This window comes from Pristiophorus japonicus, chromosome 2 (genome assembly GCF_044704955.1).
Source record: "Pristiophorus japonicus isolate sPriJap1 chromosome 2, sPriJap1.hap1, whole genome shotgun sequence".
Taxonomy (NCBI): Eukaryota; Metazoa; Chordata; class Chondrichthyes; family Pristiophoridae; genus Pristiophorus; species Pristiophorus japonicus.
In genome coordinates, this window is record NC_091978.1 from 90,513,571 (window position 1) to 90,526,674 (window position 13,104).

The 13,104-nt window shown below is 44.4% G+C and overlaps 1 protein-coding gene across 1 annotated transcript in view; it reads left to right on the forward strand.

The window, feature by feature from the left end:
- Positions 1 to 13,104, forward strand: part of LOC139228815 (long-chain-fatty-acid--CoA ligase ACSBG2-like) — a 165,205-nt gene that overhangs the window by 54,956 nt on the left and 97,145 nt on the right. The window contains 3 exon segments of the mRNA XM_070860220.1: positions 403 to 561; positions 563 to 574; positions 8,394 to 8,575. Coding sequence (XP_070716321.1) covers positions 403 to 561; positions 563 to 574; positions 8,394 to 8,575 — 353 coding nt within the window.

Sequence of the window (13,104 nt, forward strand, 5' to 3'; positions counted from 1 at the left end):
CACCCTTTCCCTCCTTTTTCCACTCTGCCATCTTCCTCCCTGTGGAGAGTACCTTCATCTCACGAACTGCAGCGGTTCAAGGAGGCGGCTCGCCCACCACCCTCTCGGGGCCAATTAGGCAATAAATGCTGGCCTTGTCAGCGACGCCCACAGCCTGCAAAGAATAAAAAAAACATCTTTCCATTGGCAGGAAACATACTAAAAGTCTTCAGGCTTGACCCAAGAAGACACATATGGGGGGGGGGGGGGGGGGGGGGGGGAAGGAGGTGGTGGTGGGGCAGTTTGTAAATTTCAATGTTTTGAAATAAATATTATGAATTACTTTATTAATGTAACCCTTTGGATGAAGCATGCTTCTAATGTACTGAAGAGTGCTCTATTTACAATTCTCTTTATTTCTAGCTGACTTGGAGTGCCAATACAATAGGGCATATGGCAGGTATCCGTTCTGTAGTAGAGGAAAAAATTGTCAGTTATCTTCCATTGAGTCATATTGCGGCACAAATGATGGATATCTGGCTTCCAATGAAATTTGGAGCTGTAACTTACTTTGCAAAACCAAGATGCTCTCAAGGTAAGTAGTTTAAGTGGACTGAATCTGCCTTTTGAAGAGTTATTTTATTCATTCAGATTTGTGTGGAAACTGATCTCTAATCAGGATTTTTTTTTTCAGCTGCTATCTAACAATACTTTTTTCCCACCCAGAAGTTTTATATAGCCCAGTGTGATGTATTCTTATGACATCACTAACAGACAGACATTGCAAGATGGCTCTTTAACAGAAACTGTCATTATGTAACATTGCCACATGACCCTTTTATTATTTACATCAGCAGTTGCATTACATCGGTAGTTCACTAGGTGGAGCAGTAGTCCACTAGGGGGAGCTTTATTACACTTTTCCCTCCTTATTGAAGAAGTAATCATAACAAAATAATCATTATATACAACTGGCATGGTTATTCCCCCACATTTACAAATCAAACTTAACCACTGGTTTTCTGTTTCGAAGAGGATACCTTCTTTCTTGAACAGAACTTTACACTCTTGTTTTAGGACTTAGACTCATTCTAGGCTGAGCCTGAGGAGAGTTTTTCTCCAAAGGCAACCCTTGAATTGCATTTTAACTCTCTACAACTTCAGACTGTTTGTCTGCCTGACTCGGTCTCAGACTTAAATTCTGACTTTCTCTTGGATTTGCTACTGATACTCTACCTGTAACAAGACTATTTGACTCATCAGAAATAATCGAATCATCCAATTTTTAACTCCATCCACATCTGGAGGTAAAATATGATCAATGTGAACAATCCTAACCTTTCCATGATCAAACATCTTGATCAAATATGTGCTAGGGCCACATATCTTCACTACTCTTCCTGGTAACCACTTTAACCATTTAGAAACATAGAAACATAGAAAATAGGTGCAGGAGTAGGCCATTCGGCCCTTCCAGCCTGTACCGCCATTCAATGAGTTCATGGCTGAACATACAACTTCAGTACCCCCTTCCTGCTTTCTCGCCATACCCCTTGATCCCCCTAGTAGTAAGGACTTCATCTAACTCCCTTTTGAATATATTTAGTGAATTGGCCTCAACATCTTTCTGTGGTAGAGAATTCCACAGGTTCACCACTCTCTGGGTGAAGAAGTTTCTCCTCATCTCGGTCCTAAATGGCTTACCCCTTATCCTTAGACTGTGACCCCTGGTTCTGGACTTCCCCAACATTGGGAACATTCTTTCTGCATCTAACCTGTCTAAACCTGTCAGAATTTTAAACGTTTCTATGAGGTCCCCTCTCATTCTTCTAAACTCCAGTGAATACAAGCCCAGTTGATCCAGTCTTTCTTGATAGGTCAGTCCCACCATCCCGGGAATCAGTCTGGTGAATCTTTGCTGCATTCCCTCAATAGCAAGAATGTCTTTCCTCAAGTTAGGAGACCAAAACTGTACACAATACTCCAGGTGTGGCCTCACCAAGGCCCTGTACAACTGTAGCAACACCTGCCTGCCCCTGTACTCAAATCCCCTCGCTATGAAGGCCAACATGCCATTTGCTTTCTTAACCACCTGCTGTACCTGCATGCCAACCTTCAATGACTGATGTACCATGACACCCAGGTCTCGTTGCACCTCCCCTTTTCCTAATCTGTCACCATTCAGATAATAGTCTGTCTCTCTGGTTTTACCACCAAAGTGGATAACCTCACATTTATCCACATTATACTTCATCTGCCATGCATTTGCCCACTCACCGAACCTATCCAAGTCACTCTGCAGCCTCATAGCATCCTCCTCGCAGCTCACACTGCCACCCAACTTAGTGTCATCTGCAAATTTGGAGATACTACATTTAATCCCCTCATCTAAATCATTAATGTACATGTAGATTTTGGTGATGGTTCTTCACTCTAACCTTCTGATTCAATTTCACACTTACCTCTCTCTTATTCTACCTCTATCATGGCTCTCTTTCTGTCTTTATTGTTTCTCTTCCACAGACTGTGCGAAGTTTGGCTTTAACAATGAGAACCTGGTTCGTGGTTATCATTTGAAAAACAACTCTGCTGGTGTTCTACCAGCAGTTGCATGAGGATTATTATGATAAGCATTCAGAAAATTTGCTCGTTTGTGATCAAACGACAGCTGCCGTTTCCTTTGATTTGGATCCAACATTTGCTTGATGACGACACGTTTTACAATTTGTACGGTGTGCTCTGGAATTTTGTATGTTTCACACCGTTTCTGCTCATGAACTGTGCTAATTCTTCTGAACAAAATTGCGGCCCATTATCAGACACAATTTCTTCTGGAAGGCCATATGAAAAAAACAATCTTCGCAAATTGTCTAATATTTTACTTGTTACTTTCCGCACCGGAAACACCTCTACCGAATGACTATCAATCACAATGAACAATTGCTGTCCTTCTAGCTCAGCAAAATCTACATGTAACATTTGTCACACCCTGGGAGACCATTTCCATAGCTGTAATGGTACTGATGGTGGTTTCTTGCTTACCGATTGACATGTCGTACATTGACTGCCGATGTATATCTTTATCTATCCTGGCCACCATAAGTAACTGCGTGCAAAACTCTTGGTCAAGCACATTCCCAGGTGCTGGTCATGAAGATCTCCTAACAATTTGGACCTGAACTTATTTGGAATAACTACTCTTGCACCCCACATGATACAATCTTTATCCACTGACAATTATTTCTGTGAATGAAGTATGGATGAATATCTTCCTCTGATAACCTGGTTTGGCCATCCATTTGCTATGTAATCATATACCTTTGACATAACTGGGTCACATTTGGTTGCTCTACCAATTTCTTCAGCTGTTACTGGCAGTTCATCAATGTATGAAAAATAGAACACTTCTTCTACCTTAGAGATAATGTTCTCAGTTTCTAGTCTTTTGAGTTCTTGCTTAACTTTCTCCTTGAGTACGTATGGTACGGGATGTGGCTTACAGTAAACTTGTCTTGCGTCCTTCTGCACTATTACACTCACCTTGAAGTCTTAGATCGGACTGCCTGTTTCATGGAACACCTTTGGATACTGCTTGATGACATCATATTTTGATGCAAATTTCTTTTCCACGTGAAAAATCTAATTCCAATCCAGCTTCAGTGATCCAAACCAATTTCTACCTATCAAGGCAGGCTTGTCTCCTGCCACCGAGAGGCAAGCTCTGAAACTGATCCTTGTATTTCACTGGTATGGTGATATGTGCTTGTTAGTGTTAGTGTTTTATCAGAAGAATCACTCATCACTCAGAGTCAGTTCCAACGCCAATGCGGCCTTTATTAACGCCAGCGGGGAGGAAGCCTCAGGACTGGACCAGGCACTTCTCTCCGCAGAACAAAGGGTTTCATGGATCTTTATATGTTTTACAACAGTTTACTACAGTTACATCAGGCCCATTTCGGCTGGATACTATCCAATCATATGGTGAATTCAATTAGACCAATAGATAGAGTTAGTTTCTAAACATAAAGTGGCTCATGTGTTGCTAAGAGACGTGTTGCTAAGAGATGTGTTGCTAAGGAGTGTGTTGCTAGGAACGACTCATGTATCCTGAAACATAGTCCAGGCCCCCCTTATCTTACTGTCCTTGGGTGCTGTCTTTGGGTAGCCTCCTTATCTTAATCCTGTTAGAGTCGTATTGTTCTTACATTCACCAGAACATTCTCCTTCTGAGGCCTGGCTGATTAGAGACATCTGCAGAGTTTGTTTGCTTGTTAGTCCTGTGTGTGGGAAACAACAATTATCAGTTTCCAGGAATGCGGTCTAATTCAGCTAACAGAAATCCCTTGAGGCCTCACGGGTAGCCATTTTATGGTATTAGAGTTACATATTTAGTTCTAACCTTATACTACAGGTGTAGTTCTAACCTTATGCTACAGGTGCCATTGCCCTAGGTTTTGATATATTCAGCAGGTGCCTAATGTCTACAACAGTGCTACAACAGGGATTTGCTCTCCTGAGTAGCCATGCAACTTTATCTTTGATTTCACCAGTCGAAAATCACTCAACTTGTTGAGATATAGCGATTCCGGTACTACGCTCATGGATGCACCAGTGTCGATTTCCATGGGTATCCCGGTTCCTGCAACGTCTACTTGGATGACGATACTTCGCAAATTGCTGTTAGATACTCTCGAGCTCCTGATGATGTGTATCTCCAAAACTTCCTCATCCTGTTGCTTCCCTTCAATGTTATGTAGTGTCTGCCGATTTCTACTTCTAGCATTGAAAGTCGGTTTACTCTTCAGTCGGCATGCCTTCGCAAGATGCCGACTTTTCTTGCTGAAGAAACACTCTGCCTTCACATATGGACAGCTTTGAGCAATGTGTTGTCCCAGACACTGATAGCACAACTTCAGTGTGCTGTTACCTTGGCCAGTTGCTGAGACCTTGGGGCCCAGCTGCCTTTTACTTTTAACCTGCAGGCGAATCACCTCGGTTGTCTGATGACCGAAAATGTTGCAAAATTCTCGCGAGTATTGGTCGGCCATATCCATCGACGTAGCTGTCTGTCAAGCTCAATCAAAAGTCAAGTTAGGGGTTGCCAACAATTTTCTTCTGATGGCTTCATTTTTCATCCCACAAACAAAGCGGTCACACAATGTTCGGTCCTGAAAGTTTCCGAAATGACAGTGAATGCATAGCTTTTGTAAAGCTACAATGTACTCACTGATACTCTCATCATTTAACTGATCTCGTGTTCCAAAATGATAACTTTTTAAGCAATTTCCAGGGGCTCAGAACTGTAGTGCCATTCTCTCCATCAGTTGCATGTCCTTTGGTTTGACGGGAACAAACACATTTTTCACGGTTTCATACACCTTGGGGCCTGCTTCAGTCATGAAAATAGCCCGTTTTCTTTCTAAAACCGGTTACAGGGACTTCAATGATACTATTTGTGGTGAAAAACCTTTCTAGCTGCTCCACACAGAAAGTCTCTTGGTCATGATGGAACTCACCCAAGCACCCTATTATTCCCATAGGCATGGCCATCTCGCAAAGCCAACAGTTCAGCCAAGTATACTTGTAATTTACCTTGGAGTTTTAGCTGTTCTGCAAAACAAAGAACCTCTCAAAGTCTCTCTGTTAGTTGGCATGAACATTCACCAACAAAAATTTCAGCTAGGGAATCCAGAAATCCTATCCTCGTCACCAATGTGATACATTCTTACAACATCACTAACACATTACAAGATGGCTCCTTAACAGAAACTGTCATCATGTGACTTTGACACATGACCCTTTTATTATTTACATCAGTAGTTGCATTACATCGGTAGTCTACTAGGTGGAGCAGTAGTCCACAAGGGGGTGCTCTATTACACCCAGGTCAAATGATCTTGTTTGTTCACTGTTCTCTGTTATATGGTAAAACCCTTGCATTGGATTTTCAAGTTGAAGAATACTCATGCTCGGAATTGAAGCACTTTTCCATTTCAAGAACTCTGACACGGCATCAAGCAAGTTTAAATTTAAAACTCCCTGTACCGTGCCACAACCTCTCAAGCAGCCTGTACTGCATCACTGGCACTTTATAGGTACCATGGCCTCTGGAGTGAGGTTACCAATTAGTAGCAGTTCTTGCTGTAGAAGCTAAATTGTGACTTTGGGCTGATTTTCAACCCATTAATCTGGGCTTTCATTTCATTCTTCTTGCCATCAGCCTGAACTGGATGTAAATCCAAGTGCTTGGGGCGAAAGCCCAGTGTGCAAACCCTCCTCCTCTTTTTTTAAATCAAATTGTTAAATCATTTGAGTTTGTTTATAATCACATGGCATCAAATTTTCATTACTGTGATTTTAATACGTGGCTTTCAAGCTGATATTTTATATAAAAAATATATAAATCTTCCCCTCTCTCTAGAATGTGCCTACTTTTACTGGTTATAATCGCCCTCTATGGTCATTCCACAGTTGAGTGTGAGCCTAGACATAAAAGGGGTGATTTTAACCCTCCAAAACAGGTGCGAGTTAATTTTTAAAATCTCAAATCCAAACCCAACCCTTTTTGAACAGGTCCACGTGGTTTTAACGGTGGCGGGATGTCATGGGACAGGCAACCAACCTGCTCCAGAAGGTGGGTGGCTCATTTAACTATTTTAATGAGGCTGCTGCCTCAGGTTATATCACTCTTCCAACTTTAAAGCTGGTCGGCCAGGTTTCCTGGGCCTCCGGAAACCCGGCAGCTAAAGGGAGGTGAGTACTGCTGTGTGGAAGAGTTAAGTGCCTTTCCAGCACTGCTGGTAGGTGGGAGGAGCAGGAGTGCTCCCCACCATCACTCACCCCCTCCCTCCGCAGTGTCACCGACCCCTCATCTCTGCCTCCAATCTCTCTCCAACCTGCCACAATCACTCCCCGATCCAGTAAATAATGGAACCAAAGTGTTGGCCGGCTATTCATATATGGCCTGCATCAAGCACAATCCTGTCCTCATCCACATCCAGCAAGGGTCACTGGATGGCTTTCAAGAGCAGGAACCCTGGCTATTCTGGCTTTTTCTCCCTCTTTTCTCCACCCCGCTGCCCCCCAGGTTACTGAGGTTATTTGTAGTTGCTCTGGCTGAGATGAGATAATCAGCACAGACGACGATTTGCATCTGCAACTTTCTGGTTCTTGGTGGTGTACCAAGCAAGGCTTTCCTCATTAGGTTGTCTGGATAGATATCTATGGGGGTGCTTCGTTTAAATGGGTACCAGAACAAGCTTTGACAAATTGGTGAAGTTTGCATTGTTATCAGTTCTCTTGTATTGGTGCTGTTTCCTGCTCTTACCCTGAACTGGAAATTTTTTATCAATTTTGCTTCCAATTGCCACCCTTCCTTTGCCTTCACATGGTCCAACTCCGACTCTTCCTTTTTTTGGCTTCTCTGTCTTTATTTCTGGTGATAGGCTATCGCCCAATATCCACTATAGGCCCACTGACTCCCACAGCTACTTTGACTATATTTTCTCCCACCCTGCTATCTGTAAGGATCCTATTCCATTCTCCCAGTTTCTCAGTCTCTGTCGTATCTGTTCTGACGATGCTACCTTCCATACCAGTGCTTCCTATGTCTTCCTTTTTCCTCAACCGAGGACCCCAAGCACTCCTTCCAGGTGAAACAGCAATTTACTTGTTGTACTTTCAATTTAGTATACTGTATTCGCTGCTCACAATGCGGTTTCCTTTACATTGGGGAGACCAAGCACCGATTTTGGAAACGCCTCCATTCAGTCCACACGCGTGGCCCTGAGCATCCGGTAGCCTGTCACTTTAATTCTCTGCCCCCATCCACTCTAATCTCTCTGTCCTCGGCCTCCTACACTGTTCCAGTGAAGATCAACATAAGCTCGAGGAACAGCATCTCATCTTTCGTTTAGACACTTTACAGCCTTCCGGACTCCACATTTGAGTTCAACAATTTCAGACCATAACCTCTGCCCTTATTTTTACAGATGGCAGCTGTTGCTGATGATTTGGATATTCCCATTTACACCTTCTCCAGACCCACCTTTTGTTACTTTACTTGTCCCATTACCTTGTCCTTTTGTCTTGCACCATCATCCCTTTTGTCATTTAATCTCTCCTGCCTTCCACCCTATCGCAGACCTTCCTCCCCTCCCCCTTTCCCTGCCCCTACACTTGCTTAAAAATCTGTTGCATCTCTAACTTTTTCCAGTTCTGACGCAAGGTCATCGATCTGAAACATGAACTGTTTCTCTCTCCACAAATGCTGCCTGACCTGCTGAGTATTTCCAGCATTTTTTGTTTTTATTTCAGATTTCCAGCATACACAGTATTTTGCTTTTCTACAGTATTGAATGCTAGCTTGCTTCTGAATGTAAGTTTTAAAAGATTGCCATTCTGTTTCTTTTTAGGGTTCCTTAGTGGACACTTTGAGAGAAGTACATCCCACTGCCTTTTTAGGTGTACCTCGTGTTTGGGAAAAAATGGAGGAAAAAATGAAAGAGGCCGGCGCCAGTTTATCAGTTATGAAAAGAAAGATAACTATCTGGGCAAAGGCTAAAGGCCTGCAAACAAGTTATAATATTATGAATGGGTATGTTAAATCAAGAGCTTTAATAATACAGTTTGTACAACAGTAAAATAAGTATTCATGAGAACATAAGAATGTACGAGACTGAAGAGATTGTTCCAGTTCATCTGGTTGGTTCCAATGTTCGATAAAATAATAAGAACTTCTCAGTATTGTATACCTTTCAAACCCTATGACCGTAATTGCCCCCACCCAAAGGGAGGTGCACACACCCCGTTTCAATGGTTTTTACTGCAGCTGTGGTTGAGGTCGCCTCTTGAGTGAAATTCCGCTCTTTGTTTTTTATTCGGATCCTGAAGTCACTCTTAATGGGGGCGATGACTACATGAGAGGGGCGGAAGTTAGGGCGGTGAGTACACTTGAGGGGCCGAAGTTGGGTGGGGAGTGCGGAGTGACCGCTGTGATGGCGTCATCGTGGTGCCGCATCACCACAGCTCTCCCCTTCACTTAACGGGGAGAGCCATCGTGATTTTAAAACTTCGGCCCACTGGGCCACTAGGGAGGGTTTCAGCCGGGCCAGCAGCCTGGCACCCAAGAGGGGGTGCCAGGCTGCAAGTTGGCAGCCCAGTCGAACTCGGGGGCGTAATTGTCGGGCCGACCTGGCAGTTAGCCGACAAAAAAAAACTTGACAGCTCCCTTTTAAGGGGAGCTGCACCGCCCTTGCAGAAGTCGTCAGCCTCACTGGACCACTGGGAAAAAACAGGTTTTGGCACCGCCGGGTGAACTGAAGATTTTCAGAGGGGAATATCGCCGTCGGGGTGGGGGGGGGTGGTGCGGGGGGGTCGAGGGAGATCGGCGGTGCACATGGTGATGACACATCTAAGATGGATCGGCAGCAGTGGAGCGGGAGAGAGGAGGTGGGGGTTGATCGGAGCACCGCCAGGAAAACTCAGAAGGGCAATTGGCCTATCTGCGGCCATTCTACGAAAAGTCGGCGGTCACTCCACTCCGCAGCATCACCGCAGATTTGCGTTGGTAACAGGCCTTAAGGAGAGGAGCAATTTCAGCACCCCTGTCTCTGCTAAATATTTTTCCCACAAGTGAAGTCCGGGCCTCTGCCACACTGGGCTCAGACTTAAATTCTGACTTTCTCCTGGACTTGTTTCTAGTACATTTGATGTAGGATATGCGTCTGGTATTGTACTTGTAACAAGGCTATCTGATGAGTCAGAAATAATCGAATCATTCCAACTTTCAACTCCTTCCACATCTGTAGGTAAAATATGATCAATGTGAACAAACCTAACCTGTCCATGATCAAACATCTTGACCCAATATGTGCAAGGACCACATATCTTCACCATTTTTCCTTGTAACCACTTTAACCATTTATGGTGATGGTTCTTCACTCTCATCTTCTAATTTAATTTCACATTTCTCTCTCTTACTCTACCTCTATCATGATTCTCTTTCTGTCTAAACTGTTTATCTTCTACGGACGTGCCAGGTTTGGCTTTAACAACGAGAACCTGGTTCATGGCTGTCGTTTAAGAAATAACTGCTGATTTTCTACCAGTAGTTGTATGAGGAATATTACAAAAAGTGATTAGAAAATTTACCAATTTGTGGTCCAACGACAACTTCCGTTTCTTTAGATTTGGATCCAACGTTTGCTTGATGAGAGCACATTTTACAACTTGTACTGGGCGCTCTTCTGCACCATTTGAAGCAGGGTGTTATGGTGAAACCTTGGTATGTTGCACACCATTTTTGCTCGTGAACTGTGCAAATTCTTTCGAACAAAATTGTAGTCCAATTTCAGATACAATTTCTTCTGGGAGGCCATAGGAAGAAAATAATCTTCGCAAATTGTCTCGTGTTTTACTTGTTATTTTCTGCTTCGGAAACACCTCTACCCACTTTGAATGGCTATCAGTCACAATGAACAATTGCTGTCCTGCTAGCTCAGCAAAATCTATATGTAATCTTTGCCACATCCTGGGAGGCCATTTCCATGGCTGTATGGTACTCATTGTGGTTTCTTGCTTACCGATTGATATGTTGTACACTGACTAACCAAATTGAAGAGATGGTTGATCTCCTTCTCTGAGGTACTGGCAAGCGGAAAAATTCCACCTATTTGGAAGGAGGCTAAAATAATTGCCCTCCTGAAGCAGGGGAGTAATACTTGTGAAGCCTCCAGCTATCATCCGATCTCCTAACTGTGCACTTGTTATAAAGTGCTGGAGAGGCTACTACTCCACAGACTAGCCCCCATTATTGAGCCAACCATTCCTAAGGAGCAAGCGGGATTCTGGAGCGGTCGTAACTGCTGCGACCAAGTGGTAGCTTTAACAATGCACATCGAAGCAGGCTTCCACCGCCAGCTCAAGATTGCCGTAACAGTCGTGGACCTGTCAGCGGCGTATGACACTTTATGGAAGCGTGGACTTCTTTTCAAGCTCACCACCATTTTACCCTGCAGAACAACAATTCATCTTCTCAACTCCATGCTTAGCATTCCATGTGCACTCTGGCACCCAGAAGACCAGATATAGGACATTGAACAATGGACTCCCACAGGGTTCTGTCCTGGTACCCATGTTGTTCAACGTTTACACCAGTGATCTGCCTGAAATAGTGTCCTGCAAGTTTGTATGCACTAATGACATTTTCTTGGCCACGCAAAACATGAATCTGTCCATCACCGAAGAGATCCTGACCAGTGATTTACAGAGGATTGAGGCCTACTTCTACCGATGGCAACTCCAACCAAACCTGCAAAAGACCTTGATATTCCACCTCAACAACCATTAAGCAAACCAAGCTTTAAAAGGCTCCTTTTGCAGTGCAGAGGTAAAACCGTGCCCAAAACCCCTTCTATTTAGGAATCGCGCATGATCGCACCCTGTCATATAGACAACATCTCCAGAACCTTGGGAAGAAACTAAAGAGTAGATCAACTTGGTCCAGAAACTCGCCAGATCCACATGGGGAGCAGATGCTCAAACCCTTCATATGGCAGCACTCGCCCTGGTGTACTCTACAACGGAGTACTGCTCTCTGGCATGGCTATCAAGTCTGCATGTCAATTCCGTTGATGTCCAGTTGAATTCTACTATGAAAATTATCACTGGTACGTTTTTATCGACACCAACACCTTTGCTGCCCGTGCTTGCAAACTTCACACCACCACACCTATGCTGTGAATATGCAATGGCTACACCAGCAAAGATATGCTGATCCAGGCTGACTTGAACAGCCTACCACCAACCCGTCTCAAATCTAGGAGGTAATCTTGGACCGTCGCCAAAGCCCTTCAGCAACTTCCCCTCAGCCTTGATGACCGATGGCGAAATGCTTGGAACATACGGAATGGATTCCTTATAGAGGACTGTGCAGTACAACCTAAAGAATCAAACCTTCCTCACAAACAGTGGACAACCATCAACTGCCTCAGAACTGGTCATGGTAGATACTGCTACCTTCTCCATTGATTCATATGACTGTGGAGCTCCTAATCACACTGTCATCAGAGGAAATTTGCAGGCAGCCTGCAAGATATCCAGCTGTTACACCGGAAGTTTTGGCCTGGATATCCAACTTAGATATTGACATTTGATTTGCTTTGCTGCTACCATATGAAAGAAGAAGTGCTTCAAGAGGGAAGTGCAGCGTTAAATCAAGCGCTATGACTTCCCTTAGAGTGATAAAGGGAGTGAGAGGGTCGTATCGGCAGAGCGCTGAGCGATATTTGCAGCATTGCCGTCTGTACAGGCTCCTTCCCTCCCTTAAAGAGAAGGGCCAATGCTGGGGTGAATGAGTTCTCATGCTGTCTGTGTTGGGTCATAGCACCTGCGCTATGTGCATAGCAGCCCCAACCACTCAAGAGTGCAAGGTTGAGCAATCGTAGGGGCTAAGGAAATCAGGAGGGCCCAGAATGGGGAGAGTAATACATTTTGCCCTACCTGACCACCACTGCCTTTAATTAGCATTCCCAAGCTGCCAGCTGAGGTGATAATGCCTCCTGTAGCTGCCGTTAATGATGCCCGACGATGCTGCAGGGAACAGAAGCAAATATTACATCCGGGCAGTAACAGGGCGCTGCGCACTAGATGACATCATGATCTCTGGGGTGCAAGAGATCGAGGTGGTACGTCTTAGCGCCAGTGCAAAACCACCAGAGAAGTTTGCAGGTGTCGTTGATTTTGCCGCGTCCGGTTGGTAATCCCTTAGCGCCCCATTACTGCCCCCGCAGGTACTAACGGGAGGCACAAATCAGGCCAATTTCTCCCCCTTAAGTCCTTCTAAGTGATGTGGGGTTACAGTTTGTACTGCAAGATAAATAAAGCTGCAGGTCAGAATGGAGCGACACAGAAGGAACATTTTTGTTGATTACTGAAGTAACACCACCACAGTATGCTGGTCATCGCATATAGCGGGCACATTGCATTTGCACAAATGTGCCTGCTATAAGCGGTGGGGACTGTGGGTGAGAAATTGGGCTTGGTAGCACCCGTTTTTGGGCAGTACGAGTGCTGTGAGAGATCTAAAGTGGCGCCCGCGGCAAGTGTGCACATTCATGACGTGAA